Here is a 17,548-nt window from a genome sequence, read left to right on the forward strand (position 1 = left end):
CTGAGATACCGCAGGAGCTTGTAGTGAGTTATAATCTCACCTTAATGCTTGATCGATTTGACTACTCAGTACTGCCCTATAATGTCCTTTTCTAAGAATGTGCCATAGAGTTAAGGGGGAGCAAGATCTTGTGTGCACAGTATAGGGAAACCTCATAGCAACAACTAAAAAATTGAGATTGAGCCAGTAGAGCAGAAATCTGATAGAAAAGATCATATAAAAGCTATATAATGGCCAGAAATAGTACTGCTACTTGTGTACACATGATGGGTTATCCTGAAAAGTTACCTTAAAGGATAATTTACTCCAAACTACTTATTTTGAGGTACCATAAATATATATATTTTTATCTTATTAACGCTTTATTTCATATTATAGGTTGCCAACCATGTTGTTCAGGCACTTTTAAATCAAAAAGTAAGTAGTTTTTTTTACATGGAGTTTTTTTTTTATTCTTGTGACTTTCCTTATATGTGGCAGAGACCTGTTTTGCACATGTTTACATACTGCGTACATTGGATGTTCTGGAATAGTCATGTAGAGACTTAGCTTGGTTACCTCTTTTATGTTGCAAGCAAGTTTGATTACAGGACTATAATTTCTTCCCTGTTATAAAACACTAATAATAATAATAATAATAATAATAATAATAATAATAATAATAATAATAATAATAATAATAAAGAAAATAAATATATATATATTCAGCGTTTATACACATACGCTAAATAAAAGATGCATGCTACCAATAATTGACTCCATTCACTCCATATTATTATATCTGATGAAATAAAGCAATCTATATTTCTTAATTTTTTTATTTTTACTCTGGGTTTTTTTTTTTTTGATAACTAACATTTTTTCCCTCCTCAGGATCTTCGGGAAGAATGTATTAAACTGAAAAAAAGGGTGTTTGACCTTGAGCGTCAAAACAGAGCGTTGAGTGACCTCTTTCACCAGAAGTTGCAGCGCTCCTCAGGATCATCCCCTGAGGTAAGAGCCGTTACCATGGAGAACAGGTTGCGTATGAGGCACATGGCTGAGTTGCTGTCATTCGTCATGTATATCTGTTACTACACCAACACCTCTTTGTCTATCTTTTGTTCTGTTGCCCTGAAATGAGTTGCCTTCGAAAATGATATTGTCATTTATGTTGTCTCATGTTATTCTGCTATTGGAATAAGTCATAATGTATTCTTTTAATGAACACATAGGGGCATACGCCACTGAGAAGCCACAGATTTTACACTTTTCCGTGGCCGGTCTTAAAAAAACTTCCCCCGCATACTGTATAGCTGAGCAAACAGAAATCAGAGGAGACAGTGATAGGAAGGCTGCAATATTGAGAAAGAAGCCAGAAAATACTGCATGTGTGGACATAGCCTTAGGCCTTATTCACACGTTCAGTAATTTTTCTATATTTTTACTCCGTGGTCTGTGTAAATTCATCCGTATTTGCATCTGTATTTGCATCCGTTAACGTAAAATGTGAACAGTACTAGTTTGCATATATTTGATCCGTGTCTTTTTTACGGGCGTGACATCTGTGACGTCCGTAAAAAATCTGGATCCCATAGACTTCTATTGGTAATCCTTACCGCAGTAACAATCCGCACTAGAACATGTCCTTTTTTTTTTTACGGATCAAAATTAAAACTGACTGTGTGACTAGCCCAATAGAAGTCAACGTGCTCTAAGTTGAACCGTGATTACGGATCCGCAATTACGGACAACTTTACGGGATGTGTGAATAAGGCCTTTGTATTTTTAGACAAAGCGGTGAATGACATAGAAAAAGGAATTTGTTAGCGCACTCATGTACATGTCTATGTGCTGCCTTCCCACATATCTTTGGGATAACGCAAGGTTTACATCATTGGTTTACAATACTAGACAGATGGAAATATTCCCTAAGGAAATATAGGGGAATGTTTCCCCCTTTCCTTATGCTAACATATCATTCTCCCTTTGATCTAACACGATGTACAGGAGAACAGATGTCTCCAATGTGATGCAAGCCTATCCCAAGTTGTCTCAGAGACATATAGACTGCTGAAATCAGTCCATTTGGGTGACTGTTCTCTTTGTATCTATTCATAGATCAGCACGCTAAGGCATTCACATGGTCAAACTTTCTTACATTCCTGTAGTCTCTGTGCATTCATTCTTTTGCTTAGTGGATCGCTACAATACATTAGAAAATGTTCTCATTACATCTAGTTCCTATAGCACAGTTAGGTGTCATCTGACTTATCTGTCTTTAGTAATGGTTAATAGGGTATTACCAGGATGAAACCTGAATTCAGCAATGTATTAAATGAACACATGTTGGTGGTCTTTTATTTGTTTCTTCAGCTTTTAATACTGTCTGTTTACTTATCTTTACTGCCCCACTTCCTGTCTAGTGAACTTCCTGTTCCTGCTGTACACACTAGCTCAAATTTCAGCCAGCTATCTCCACTATACAGTGTTTATTATAACCTCAGCCATAGGAGCTTCCCATAAAGTTAGAGGGAAATAGGGCTGGCTAAAAGTGCAACTAGGCTGTACAGCAGGAATTTTTAGCAGGATATACATAAGACAGGAAGTGGGACAATGAAAAGAACAGATCAGACCATTTTTGGCAATAGCAGAATGACCACAGAAAGGTAGTAAATAGCTATTTTTGCCAATGTATAGTTTTTGTTTTTTAGCAGATACATGAAAAAAGGTTTCATTGTCGGACAACCCCTTTAAGCCTTTGTTCACATCTGCATTAGTATGAAACATTATTTTGCTCAGAGACAGGAGCCCCAAGGGCAGATTATCGCACTGGATTAGATTTAGGAGGTAGACGCCCAGCAGCTGTGCTGTTGGTTCGCAAACCTGTAATAGGAATCTGTCTGTCTTATGCTGGGATCACACTGCTGTTTTCCAAGTACAGAAAAGCTTATTATAATATTTCAATATTCAAAAATCCATTGAATGAAATACCATATTAGCCCATGGGTAATGGGTGCCACTGTATGCCATCTGCTACAGGTATCCATTTTAAAGGAAGATATGTTATTAGAAAATGACCTAGTGTTTTTATGCTAAACCTATTTAGACATTTTACAAATTTTCCATTTTACGAATAATCTTATAAAATAATCCTGAAATTTAGCAGTTTTCATTGTGGCCACTAGGTCTAATAATTGGATGAGATTCCCTTTTCTGTACAGATTATTTTGTAGCAGTGTCATCATTGTTCTCATTGACAGGATTACAGTGAAAAGCAACAGCAGTAGATAGATAAGAGTTGCACATAATAGCTAAAGCTCACAGCTCAGCCTCCCTCAACCTGAGGAATGCACAGGTCACAGAGCATGCCCAGAAAGTTATTTTATTCTAGTAAAATGGTCTTGGCCCGTCTATTTTGTAATTTTTTGATTCACTTTGATGACTGATGGACAACAGTGGCATTCATCACCCCCTAGACTATAGTGGCATTGGTTGATATGAATATACCATTGGATCCAATAGGGGGGCCCCACGCATTAGCAATTAAATAGATCCCACATTAATTTATGGGTGACAGATGCCACTGTTAGGCACCCATCACAGCCTTCAGTTTCATGTATTTGGCTGCAGTGTGAACTGGTCCCTCTCTGACACTTGTAATATTGTGTCTTGTAATTAGAAGGCCCTTCTCATTGTGTGTTTGTTTTCTAATCTAGTTGCACCCATTTCAGGCCCTGTCTGACTTCCAAGGGGGTGACCTCGATAGGATATCCGTCTCCGTTCCGTTAGGACAATGTGGAGTGCAGAGAGAGGTAAATAAACCGATACACATGCACACTCAGCTAGGCTAAGCATGCATGTTTCTACCATGGGATGAAGCTGCGTCCAGACTCCTGTGATGGTGGCCTATCTCCCTGAGAACAAAATGACCAGGCATCTGATGGCAGATGTAGGAATAGTGTTGAAAAGCCCATATACACATTTGATGACTGGCCACTGATTTCTTCAGCATTGGTCAACAATCTTTGGAGGGTTTTAACATATGTCTACCTTTTGTTCATTGAGAGATAAGCTACCATCAGAGGTGTCTGCCAGCAGTTTAATCCCCTTATGTCATTGAGATTAACATGTACATTCAGCCAGTGAAGGAGTCATTAGAAAGAGATAATATATACACCATCCATTATCTTGCCACTGAAGTATAAAATGAACCTTTCACCATAAATGTAGTTATGTTGTCATTATTTCTCCTATAAAAAGAAAAGTACTCAAACATAACATATTCTGTGAATGTACTTTTTTACTTATGTCAATAGTACAGAATTGTTTTCTCTAGTTAGATTAAATATCTAATTTTTCCTCTCCTAGGACAAACAGCGTCCTGGTCGGGCACAGTCATCTTGTCGCTCTTTGGATGCCATGTCTCCATTCCTCAGGAAGAAGGCTCAGATCCTGGAAGTCCTGCGGAGGCTAGAGGCCACAGGATCTCAGAGTGGATCATCCTGCACTGCACCTCCAATGTTCCTTGGGGGAATCTCATCGGCTAGTGGGAATGGGTTGCGTGTACGACCAGACCAAGGTTTGGACTACGTGAATGGTGAAGGCCTAACTCCCTCAGAACATGGCGGAGATGAGCCTTGGGCCTCCTGTCTGCTACTTGCTCAAAGTGGTTGGGAGGAGTTACTCAAGTGGAAGCCAATACAAAGGGAGCCACCAGCAGGTAGTCCTGGGGAGGGAGGAGGGGAACACCTTGGTTTGGCCTTAGGAGATGATGCACAGCAATCGGCACGGCAAGCTGAGGGAAGTTCATCTTCTTCAGATGATGACATTGGAGATCCACCTCCTCCTCCAAGTGAAATTAGGCAACGATTGCCCTTAACAGACTTAACTAAGGGTTTAGCGCCATGTATGTGCTCCCGTGGAGCAGTAGATAAAAGGAGCCCTATTGAGGGCCATTCAGATGGAACTGGCTTTGCTAGGGGCCACACTGGGCATCTTCACTCATTAACATGTTACAGCAGAAGCCTTCGTGATATGGTAGAAAACCAGCATGTGCCAGTGACACCACCAGCAGTTACAGAGAGAGCGGACTCCTTGTCGTCTTCGCCAGGAAAGCAATCTGTTTCCGAAAACAGTTCTGACGCGCCTTCTTCTTGTCCTCCTTCCCCTGGAGCCTCTGTCAGTTTGCCAAGGGATGCAACTGTGTTTTCCCACAAAAGTGCAGCCCAGGAGCAACAGGATGATTGTCCTCAGCCCTTGATGGTGGTTCCGAATCCCCCTTGTCCTGACCCACAAGATGCACTTATTCCTTCCTCTGAGCCCCGGACCCCTCATATTCCTTCTCCAGCTAAGTTTCTCAAGTTTTTGAAACTACCAGGCTCAGGGGAAAAATTACAGAATCCAAACTCCCTGAGGCTTAGCCCTCAACTTACTCAAACCTCCAAAATTCCTTGCAGGAGCAATAATTATGAGGCATTTCCCTCGCCGCGCCTCAACAGGAAGGCAACTGAAGAATTACCTGGTCCAGAAACTGATCCACCTTCTCCGTCTGAATTTATTAATTCTGATGCCAGTAGGCAAGGACAAACAGAAAGGTCAAACAATTTATTAAATAGGCCTGGAATACAGTGTTACACCAAAAAGTCACATGATTATGAAAATGTACCTGCAAAAAATTCTGTGCTTCCCACTGCAAGCCAAGCTGAGGATTTGGAACTGTCCCCTAAGCTAGTTGGGGATGTGTGCTCCTCTAATTGTTCCCCGGGATCTTGTGTTCACTCCCAAGTAAATTCTTCTAGTGACCTTAATGGTCAGATGAGCACTCCTTTCATCAGAAAGCATGTGACTTCCCGAAAACCTATGGAGTCTGCTGGGCCATTCAAAGAAAGAATTGGAAAGCTAAAGGCCTCTGATAACCAACAGACAGAGCTTGCTGTTTCAGGGACTGATGAAAACCGGGTTATACCTGATGGCCCTGATCTACGTCCATCTATGAAAAGATCTTTAGGTGTGAGCAGTTTAAGGACTCCCGAGCCTGGATCTACAGAGAGTTACCCCCCAAGGTACCATGGGCAAAAATCTGATTCTGCTCGGACTCGACAGCCAACTTCTAATTGCCCACCAGGCTCACCACATGGTCCACGTAATCCATCCCGTGCACCTCCTGTCCCAAGCAAGTCTCCACGAAGCCCTCATGGTAGCCCAACAAAGCTACCTGCTAAGTCCCCAAGTAAGGCAACTGCAAAACCCCTTGTATCTCGACCCCTCAGTGAAGAGTTAAGACCGAGCCCCAGGCAGCCCGCTCTTCCAAATGATGAGAAACAGAGGATGCATTCCACTGGTGCAGGCAAGAAAGGTAGCCCCTGCCCTGAGTATGCATGTCCCCGTAGTCCAGGCCCGCAGGGCACAGAAAATCTTCCACTGAGTGCTCTGCATTCTGCTATTGAAGAAAAAGTGATGAAAGGCATTAAAGAAAACATGTTAAGGTTGCAGGAACAGCACCGTGCACCTCCCCCTGATCCTAAGCAGCGTAATTCGAGTGGTATTGCAAGCTGGTTCGGCTTAAAGAAAAGCAAACTACCTGCTCTTAGTCGTAGGCCCGAGACCGCTCGTGTCAAAGAGGAGAAGAGGGAGAGAGCTACGAGTGGCTCTCCTCGGAATAGGGATGCAAAGGGCGAGAGCCTGAATATTTCCATGTTGATGGAAAAAGCTGAGGATCTCCGAAAAGCTCTTCAGGAGGAGAGAGCTTACATCAATGGTCTCTCTCTTGACAAGAATCGCACAGCTTTATCTGTAGATCAGACACGGGAAAATCCAAGACCCTTGACTGCTGACAACTTTATGCAACAGCTCTTGAATCGGTGAGCATTTATTAAAAAAAAGTAAAATGTCTCCTAACAAATGATTCCAATAAAAGTGAATCACTGGTTTATTAAACTCACAATGAATTGCTCTATTCCTATAATTTTACACTAAAATGTGGGCCAACAGACAAACTTGTACACGTAATTCTACTGTTGTGCCCTTTTCTTACATGTCTGTTCACAAATCAAGAATTAAAAAATTGCTTCATCAATCTTTCCTTTTCTAATAACCTCTTCCAGTATGATATACAAAATGTGGGGTTCTGTATACTCTTGGGGGCGAAACTCTGTCAGTTACTGAGATTTAGGGAAGGGTTTGCAGTATAACTCTCTATTCTTCGTTGGTCCTTCTATTCTAGCTATGAAAGGGATTACTCCAAATTTAGGTATCTGGTTGAAAGAATAATTCCTTATGATGATCTGAGGGCATTGATTGTGCATATGTTACATATCTCATGTTCTTCCAAGGCTGGGTTCACAATACGTTTTTGCTATCCCATTTTGTTTTTGTTTTTTGCAAAAAACTGATGGAAAAAACTGATGCATGTGTGTGCATCCGTTTTGATCCGTTTTCCATTGAATACCATTATAAAAAAAACGTACACAAAAACATAGTCTACCTAATTTTTGTGTCCGTTAAAAAAAACAGATTATAATGGAAGTCAATGGAAAAAACGGATGAAAACAGATGCACACAACTGCATCCGTTTTTTTTTTTTTTTTGCAAAAACGTAGTGTGCATCCGGCCTAAGCTGTTCAGGATACTCAACTGCTCTGTCAGGAAAGATGGTCAAGTGTATAGACTGCGCCGAAAAGTCATACATTGGGAAAGTATGTTTCTTACAATGGGCTTTTATAGAGAACTTCAATTTGTTCAAAGAGGCTTCAATTCCTATTGTCATCCAAATATACCTTACATGGTTGAAAACCATCTAAAAGTGGTTTATCCAGCCTTCAGAAATTGATAGTCTAACCACAGGATAAGGCATCAATATGAGATCACTGGGGGTCTGACCCCTGGCAGCTGTTTTGAAGAGATTTCAGCAGAACCCCCCCCCCCCCCCCCAATCTTATATTGATGTCATATCTTGAGGATAGGTTATCAATGTTTAAAGGCTGAATAACTCATGAGAAACTGATACAGATGCTTATTTCTAGGCAATGTCATTGGAATAATAATTATGTACGTGTGCAGCAATGCAGGATATAGGAACCGCAGAAGTGTCTGTCATACATTGCAATAGTGCTCTGTGTGAAGTATACTTTTATATACTGTTTATAACTAGTGGAATTTTCATTTATTTATTATGATTTGTATTCCCCTTGTGAGTATATTGGCCTTGATGTTCTGTAAAAAACCAAATCAACTGCCCACTCAATGACAAACATTGAATGGATCAATATTACATAGATTACATAATCTGCTAGAAGGTCTTAGTGTTAATTTTGTGGTTTATTGCCAAGCACCTATAAAAGCTTACAACTATCTAGTACAAGGTAAAATAATGAAAATGGAAAGAACCATAAATTAACAACAACAATGTATTTTTTTTCCCAGTCCAGCAAAAAGAATGGTAGTTTACTTTGGTACTGGTGCCCTTATTCAGAAGCTATATCTGCATTGTATTATTCCCTGGCTTTACCAGTGCACATCCAGCCTCTCCTAGGATTAAAGCGACTCTGTACCCACAATCTGCCCCCCCCCCCAATTTGGCAGGTGATGCAGTTATTGTCCTAAAAACAACTTCTTGACTTGCAGCCCTATGTCAAATTGGCGTGGCCTAGAGTGTCTGTGCCCTAGGTCAGTGACGCCACTCTCTCCTCCCTGCCCTCTTCACCATTAGGAAGTGATGAATAGGAGAAATCCTGCCTGGGGCATTCCTAATAGTGAAGAGGGTGCAGGCCTAGAGCAGACACTCTAGGCCACGCCAGTTTGACACAGGACTGCAAACTTAAAAGTTGTGTTTTAGGACAATGACTAATCACCTGCCGAACGGACCCCAGGATAGATCTTAGAATTTAAGCAGCTATCCGAAGGTACAAGCGATCTTGGGGGGCAGATTATGGATACAAAGTTGCTTTAAATAAAGAAACTGACTTCCTGTGCACTTGAAACACTGTAAGATTTAGGAAGTCACTTTGATCTCGTGGTACAGGGAGCGGAACAGAGCTGATAGCTCAGCAATAATACATAGTTACCTATACTTTTCTTTACATACCATAATTTAGAGGCGGGCCCTAATGAATCTTTTTTTGGATGGCTTCTTTAAGTGTAATATTTGTTATAGAAAATTCTATATTATAGATTTCTATAGAGTTCTATGGAAACGTAACAGCGGGCTAGATTTTTCTAACCCGCTTTTAGTTTTCCTTTAAACACCATTAATCATTCGGGGTCATTTTGTTTTTAGTTGAGTAAGACTTAAAGGATTATTCCCTTAATTTAAAATTAGGATAGGGGATAACTAGGTGATTGTTTTTGATCCACCTGTTGGGACCCCCACTGATCACCAGTCCCCACAACTAAAGGAGCGCACCATAGTGTGAATGGTTCTATGATGTCCACGTGTAAATAAAGACTACATAAAATGGGGAATAAAATATTCTCATGGTAGTAATCTTAGAGCACATCAAGCTATAAATCTGTGCACTAACCTGCTGTAAGTAGACAGGTACCCCATATTGTAAACACATCCTTCACTTTTGCACTCCTTGTAGGCTTATGTTTGACAGGCTGTAGATCTAACAAGAAAATATTGATCTTCTATTTAGGGTGGATGGAAAAGAAGCTCCTGCTGAAGGACGCCTGGAAGGGAAGACACCCCTTCGAGATTTTCCCAGATTGTCGCCAGAGAACAAAGAAGTGCGTCCATTCCGTCCCCCGAGAAACGGGATGGTGGCACACGTGCAGCGGTGTGAACAGAAGAGTATGGAGCAGGTAATGTCAGGAATTAAAGCTCATTGATGTGAATGATGTGTCTGCAACTAAAACATGTCACTTATTCCTGTCTTCTCCCAACAGAATCGGGAGGTTGTCTTGCCTCCAGATGAGCGGATTTCCGAATCTATTACGTCACAGCACTTTGCAGGTATCTTGTTATCTCTTTTTTTTCATTTACTTTCTCATAGGGGGAAGTGTTTTCAGAAGACTCTTTATAGGCTTTCAAGCCATGACTAGTCTGTTCATACTTTTACATTTATGCATAAGGTAAAACTTGACAAAAGATTGATTTGTTATAGGGAACCATCATGTTAGAAACGAAGTCCAATCTTGTTCATGTTATGGAGTAAAATGAGCTGATGAGATATGGCATATATGGTTCTAGAAATTCATTTAAACCTCTGCTGATCTTGGGCTTAGGAGTCCAGTGAGCGGTCCTACTTACTAATTACTACTTACTAGCCTTGCCCATATAAGTGTATATGCAGAAATGGCGGTCAATCACCAAGTAGGACCTCCCATTGGACACCTATGCCCAAAAATGAGCAGATGTTTTAATAAATAACTACTAGTTTTACTAAATACGCATCAATCTTCTCACCTCATTGTGCCCTAAAAGAATCCATGTTCTTAGGCCCGCCCAGTGTTTTTTTTTTTTTTTTTGTACATCTTCAGTGATGTGATGTATCTGACAGCCAGTCAGTGACTGCAGCGATGCTCAGCTCTTCATACTGATGTCACAGATGCAGGCAGTGATGTACCATTAACAATACATCATAATCCTGAGGGTGCAAAATTTTTAAGTGTCTTGAAATCTTTTAAATGGAAGCTCATTCCTTTTGAATTCCTTTCACCCTCACTTCCTTCCATCCATCATATTTTCTTTTTGTTTCATTACTTCTACTTCATATCACATTTCTTTGCAAATCTATTTTTTTGACTCTTAACATTATACTTATTTAACTAATTTCCATTTCCCCCACTCTATAGCTTGTGATTCACTCACTCGGACTCTGGACAGTGGTATTGGGACATTTCCTCCTCCGGATTACTGTGGAGGGACTCCTAACAAAAATACCCAAAAGTTAAAACCTAGGCTAGACTCTCCTTCTGTCCTTCCAGTGGGAAGGTTTTCTGCCTTCCCCAAGGTACCCCGAAGAGCTAGGACCTTGGAAAGAGACATGCGTGGTGTAGAAGAGATGTTTCCAAATGGACAACACCAAAGTGTGCCAGCTTTCCATGCACTATTGGCAGAACCAGAACCGGCCATAAGTCATAGGATGTATGCAGAAGGTTTGTGGGTTTTTTTTTTTTTTCAAAATTATGTGACTATTTTTCGATGAATTGATTAGCAATTGTTTACTTCTGGACAAGTCCAATTGGCTTCAGGCACACGTGCATTGCACAGATAAAACAGAGGAGAGTACGACTTGCTTCACTACTCACTATGCACAATGAAGCATGGTGTAGTGTCTTCAGCTTTAGTAGCATCCAAAGCCACCCAATGAGAATCCGGAAATCCACTTGTGTAATATAAATGTAAGATTACAGGAACTGGTGGATGTCAGATTAGCAGTTTAGGGGACACTGAACCACCAGTATGTTTTTATTACATATTGTATTTAGCATCTTAACCCTTAGACGACCCAGGGCGTATAGTTACGCCATGGAAGTCTGTCCCCAGACGACCTAGGGCGTAACTGTACGCCCTGGGTGTTTCTCCCGCTATGAAGCGTGCTCCGGAGCGGAGCGCGCTTCATAGCAGGTGGGGGCCGGCTGCATTGAGCAGCCGGGACCTCACCGGTAATGACACGCTGCAGCGATCGCGCTGCCGCGTGTCATTAACTCCTTAAACGCCGCGATCGCGGCGCGACCGCGGCGTTTAAGTGTAAGTGACAGGGGGAGTCCCCTGTCACTTACCGATCGGGACCCCCGCAGTGTGACTGCGGGGGTCCCGATCGGTAAAACGGACTGCCGGAGGTCTCTCACCTGCCTCCGTGCGGTCCGATCGGCGATCTGCTACTCTAAGCCTGCACAGGCAGGCTCAATGAGCAGATCGCCGATAACACTGATCAATGCTGTGCCTATGGCATAGCATTCATCAGTGTGGAAATCAAACTAATGAATGTAAAAGTCCCCCAAAGGGACTTCAAATGTGTAAAAAAGAAACAGTTAAAAACACTAACACACAACCCCAAAACCCCTCCCCCAATAAAAGTTGAAATCACCCCCCTTTCCCATTATATAAATAAAACATATAAAAATAAATAAATAGATAAACATATAATATACCGTAGCGTGTGTAATTGTCCGATCTATTAAAATATAACAAGCGTCATTGCGAACGGTAAACGGCGTACACGAAAAGAGGGAAAAAAGTGCGCGGATTACCGATTTTATGTTACATTATATATATAAAAAAATTAATAAAAAGTGATCAAAACGTCCGATCTTCACAAATATGGTATTAATAAAAACTAGAGATCATGGCGGAAAAAATGACACCCGATACAGCCCCGTAGGTAAAAAAATAAAACCGTTATAAGCGTCACAATAGGCCCATTTTATTTATAATTAATTGCCAAAAAAAAAGGATTTCATTTAAAAAAAATATATAACATTAGAGAATTTGCGTAAACCTGCATATGGTTGTGTTCGGACTGACCTATAGAGTAATGGTATCATGTCGCTTTTACCATATAGTGCATTACGTAGACACAGGAACCCCCCAAACGTTACCATATTGCATTCTTTTTTACGATTTCACCTATTTATATCTTCATAAATAATATATTTGGGATTCCCTCATACATGTTATGGTAAAATGAATGACGCCATTACACAGTACAACTATTCCTGTAACAAATAAGCCCTTACATGGCCTGTAGATAGAAAACTGAGAGTGCTAGAGCTCTTAGAAGGGGAGGAGGGAAAAACGGAAACACTAAGATCAAAATTTGCGCGGTCCACTGGGTCATTTTGGGCCTGGTCCTCAAAGGGTTAAAACGTAGTGTCAGGTTCCCTCTAAACAAACTGAAGATGAGGGTTACTTGTACTTAGGTATATTTCTGGATGTACTGAAAACTAAAGCTGTCTTATTAACTGCATTGAAATCCATTTTATCTTGTTGCAGATTCTAATAGAGATCGAAGTCTGCCCCAGCAAGGAAAGAACTGGACCTTTCCCAATGCAAAGGTCAGCGCTTCCTCTACTGAGACCTTCAGAACTAGAGCGCATGAGCTGGAAGAAGTAGGTGAACAGTAAAAAAAAAAAAAGTATAAACTCTGTATGAAATGAATTTTAAAGGAATACACCGAAGAAAAATAGTTTTTTTTATGAGCTGGTGCCAAAAATGTATACAATTTTGGAAATTTCTTGTGTTTAAAATCAAAATCAGGCCTTTCAGTACTCTTCAGCTGCTGTATGCTCCAGAAGAAGTCATTTATTGTTTCCAGTGGGGCACAGTGCTCCCTGCTGCCACCTCTGTCCGTGTCAGGAACTGTCCAGAGCAGAAGCAAATCTCCCCTGCTCTGGACAATTCCTGATATGGACAGAGGTGGCAGCAGGGGAGCACTGTGGAAAGAATATAGGGCTTCCCACTCTTCCCAGTACTTGGCATTCATAAGTACTGGAAGGCCTAACTTTTAAAAACAGAAGAAATTTACAAATCTGTATTTCCATCACCTACTCTGGAGTACCCCTTCCACTAATGTTTATTTTCCCACTAGGAACCATACTTCCTTTTATAATGTTGCTCTGAATAAGGAGGAGGCTGCACAACACGCACCTGCATGTACATAATTATGCAAAACCGTTCATCAATTGATTGCTTCCTATGTGTCCATATCCGTATGAAATCCATACAGACTTGAGATTAGCAAACCTTCTTCTCATAGATTCATTTTGGGTCAGATTCCAATTTGTATGTGCCCTGACTTTACTGTGAAAACTGTGAATGTACAGCATGTACTTTTAAAGGCAGGTGTCCCTGCTCATGTGTAGTATACTGTCCATCAGGGCCCAGTGAATATGGTGAGTACAATCTTTGATGCATGTAGCATCCCCAATACAGACCATTACAAAAAGTTTGGAGGGAGAGGGAGATTCATCAAACATGGTGTAAAGTGAAACTCACTTAGTTGCCCCTAGCAACAAATCAGAATCCACCTTTAATTTCCAAAGAGTCTGTGAGGAATGAAAAGTGGAATCTGATTGGTTGCTAGGGGCAACTAAGCAAGTTTCACTTTACACCATGCTTGATAAATCTCCCCCCATGTGTTGATAAATCTCCCCTAGTGACAATTTGTATTTATTCTATATACAGTAAGCTATATTGGCTTAGACTATTATGGCTGCTTTATTACGGCTCTATACAATTCTGAACTTTTATGGGGCCATAGTATTACCATAGCATAATTAGACATGAGTAGCTATAGTGTGCAAATATACATGACTAAAATAATACTCTGTTACATAACATGTGCCATTGTTTAGACCGGTATCATGGTGTTTGTTCACCACTTGGTGGCAGTAATGATATTCTCGCCCGGCACTCTCGTGAATTATCAGACCGCTTTTAGCAGACTACTTTATCTCTTCATTTCTATCACTGTCTACACATATAAGTCAGTCCAGGCTGGAACATCAATCCACGCAACCAAATGAGCAAGATAGTGTCAGAGCGTAGACTCTAAGATAATCACATCTCCAGTTTACCTTGAGGAAATAAGGGAGCGAGCTGTCACCAGAGAGGAGAACCCAGAGCCTCTTGTGTTCAGGGAAAACAGCTTAATTAAAAAGTAATTAGTTCTTATTTTATATCGCAGTCTCTGGATCTCTCCCAGAATGCTTAGGCTTCCCTAAGTGTATCAATTCACCAACCCACATTTAAAGTATGGAAAACTACATTGAAATATAATTCAAACCTATGTATGGTTTATTTTAAGCAGAGCTGTAAAAGCGTGTTCCCACAATGTAAAAAAGGGAGTATGACCGCCTTGTTGTAAAACAGCCACTATTAATGATCACGTTCAATAATAATGGCCATTATTATTGCAGAATTATGATTTGCATGTGCATGATGAGAGTTAAAGCGACTCTGTACCCACAATCTGCCCTCCCAAACCACTTGTACCTTCGGATAGCTGCTTTTAATCCAAGATCTGTCCTGGGGTCCGTTCAGCAGGTAATGCAGTTATTGTCCTAAAAAACAACGGACAATAAAAAACAACTTTTAAACTTGCAGCCCTGTCAAATTGCCGTGGCCTAGTGTCTGTGCCCTAGGCTTTCACCACCTCTCTGTCCCTCCTCCCTGCCCTCTTCATCATTAGGAATGCCCCTGGGCAGGATTTCTCCTAATCATCACTTGTCTAAGGGTGCCTTTACATAAACAGATTTATCTGACAGATCTTTGAAGCCAAAGCCAGGGACAAACTATAAACAGGGGACAGGTTATAAAGGAAAGACTGAGATTTCTTCTCTTTTTAAATCCATTCCTGGCTTTGGCTTCAAAAATCTTGCATATAAATCTGTGTGAAGGCACCATAAGCGGTGCACATGTGTTGGATCGTTAAGGCCCTGGTGCAGTGTTTAGACAAGTGAAGAATAGGAGAAGTCCTGCCTGGGGCATTCCTAAAGGGGTTATCCAGCGCTACAAAAACATGGCCACTTTTGCCCCACTCTTGTCTCCAGATTGGGTGGGGTTTAAAACTCAGTTCTATTGAAGTAAATGGAGCTTAATTGCAAACCACACCTGACCTGGAGACAAGAGAGGGGGAAAAGTGGCCATGTTTTTGTAGCACTGGATAACCCCTTAATGATGATTGGGGTGGGGAGTAGTAATGGAGAGGCGTCGCAGGCCTAGGGCACACACACTCTAGGCCACACTAATTGGACACAGGGCTGCAAGTTTAAAAGTTGTTTTTTAGGACAATAACTGCATCACCTGCTGAACGGACCCCAGGACAGATCTTAGATTAAAATAGGCTATCTGAAGGTACAAGCGGTTTGGGGGTTTAGATTGTGGGTACAGAGTCGCTTTAGGTGGGGATAGACAGGCAGTCTAGGTAAAAAGGAGGTAATAGACCTTAGATATATAGTCAATTATTCTCACTTCTTGTTTTGCAGATCCCATCGGAAGGTGACAGAGACTGCGATATGTCTGGTTACCCACATTCCTCTCTTTGTTTCCCGGGTAGTGTGAGCAGTCGTACACCAAGCACTTCTGAGGTTGGAGATGAGGGTACAAGTGAAGCCAAATCTCGAGACAATGAACAGGGTCAGACTGGGCTGGAGAATTCTGAATCCCTGAGCGATTCATTATATGACAGCCTTTCATCCTGCGGTAGTCAAGGCTGATAGAACATTTCTACATCCCCTTATACGTCATGCTGCCCGACATCTTACAAGCTTTCCGAAAGTAGATGGACAGTGTTGGCTGCTATGTGGGTGCTATTCCATGTGGAGTCTTTGTCCTTTTCATGACCTTGTTGGTTGCTCCTCTAGAATGACCTTGTACTTCCCACATGAGCCTCAAAAATCCCAAGTATTAGAAATCTCCTTGAGTCTTGCTGCCTCTGGCCTTACAGGTAAAGGTCATGAAATACCGCGGAACTGTTGCCTCATTCTCTGCCTCATTCTCTCCCAGGCTGTGGAGGGTTCTGAACTTGCTCTTCCTTTGAGTTGCTATTCCTCTTTGTAGATTACCATTGTTCTTGTGTTCATTTTTTTTTTTTTTTCTGTATCTTGTATGGGCTACCCCTTTACTATGCATCTATACCACCAGCGGATATGATGTCATTCACTGCAGGAAGACTGGTAAAGGGGGTTACAAGAATACCTCACATCTTGGCTCTCTGATCAATATCCCAGCAATGTGTTAATGCACTGATCCAGAAGCAGAATACCAACTCTACTATCTTTATTAGCTTTTATATCAGGGAGTAAGTCCATTTATTTAAGCTGCATATCTGGAAGTCTATGTAATTAGGGACTATTGACTAGTTTGACTCGATGTGACCTTTCCATCCATGGCCCCTTGTGTTATCTTTTTTTTTTCTTCCTTTTTGTTTATATTTGTGCTGTTTTATATAAATATATATATTTTTATTTGTGTAAAATGTTTAGTTTTTATTTTTAAATTTCCAATGCGTGTTTTTTTCTTTTTTTATTTGCTCTTTCACTTAAGATGGTGCTAACCAGGAAAATATCCTTTTGTCAGGTTTCTCCTCTTATTCCCTCTACCTTTTTTTTTTTCTTGTGTGTTTTTTTTTTTATTATTGTTTTATACCAATCTCTTATTTTTCTTTAATTTATATAAGTTATTGTGACTGTTTTTTTTCTGCCTCACTTTCTTTTAAGCTAAAAATAAAAAAATCTAAAATAATTTGGTTGTTGTACAAAAATGTCTGACTTTCTTTGGTTCTTGTATCCAAGAAACTGCTGGAAAATCCATATAAAAATCAGCATGGAATCTGTCATGTTTATTATATGGGTTTTCAGCGCAGTCTTATGTCTTACCTATTTTATTAGGAGTGCAAACAGGCCAAAAGCAGGGGGTCTCTGATGGCTCATGCTGCCTTGCATGTTCCCACATTGTGGTCACCACATGTGGCTGAAACCACTGGCAACATTTGCTCATTTGCAGCACCCTTACGTGGCACAATCGAGCAGCCAGGCTGCGCACTTTAATCCTTATAATTTGTGCGGTCATGGAAACTGACAGCACAGATATGAATATATCCGTGCTGTCAGTTTCCAGATT

At 40.9% G+C, this 17,548-nt stretch overlaps 1 protein-coding gene across 8 annotated transcripts in view; it reads left to right on the top strand.

The window, feature by feature from the left end:
- NCKAP5L (NCK associated protein 5 like) overlaps positions 1-17,119 on the top strand; it is a 59,681-nt gene extending 42,562 nt beyond the window's left edge. For 6 of the 8 annotated variants that reach the window (XM_069970118.1, XM_069970119.1, XM_069970122.1 and 3 more), the window contains 9 exons: positions 379-417; positions 874-993; positions 3,699-3,794; positions 4,351-6,842; positions 9,618-9,783; positions 9,868-9,934; positions 10,777-11,079; positions 12,920-13,035; positions 15,913-17,119. In XM_069970118.1, coding sequence (XP_069826219.1) covers positions 379-417; positions 874-993; positions 3,699-3,794; positions 4,351-6,842; positions 9,618-9,783; positions 9,868-9,934; positions 10,777-11,079; positions 12,920-13,035; positions 15,913-16,143 — 3,630 coding nt within the window. In that variant the 3' untranslated portion in view covers positions 16,144-17,119. The remainder of the gene's footprint in view (positions 1-378; positions 418-873; positions 994-3,698; positions 3,795-4,350; positions 6,843-9,617; positions 9,784-9,867; positions 9,935-10,776; positions 11,080-12,919; positions 13,036-15,912) is intronic. The other 2 variants (XM_069970124.1, XM_069970117.1) reach the window with 2 other exon arrangements.
- The last annotated feature ends 429 nt before the right edge of the window (positions 17,120-17,548 follow it).

Source organism: Dendropsophus ebraccatus, chromosome 5 (genome assembly GCF_027789765.1).
Source record: "Dendropsophus ebraccatus isolate aDenEbr1 chromosome 5, aDenEbr1.pat, whole genome shotgun sequence".
Taxonomy (NCBI): Eukaryota; Metazoa; Chordata; class Amphibia; order Anura; family Hylidae; genus Dendropsophus; species Dendropsophus ebraccatus.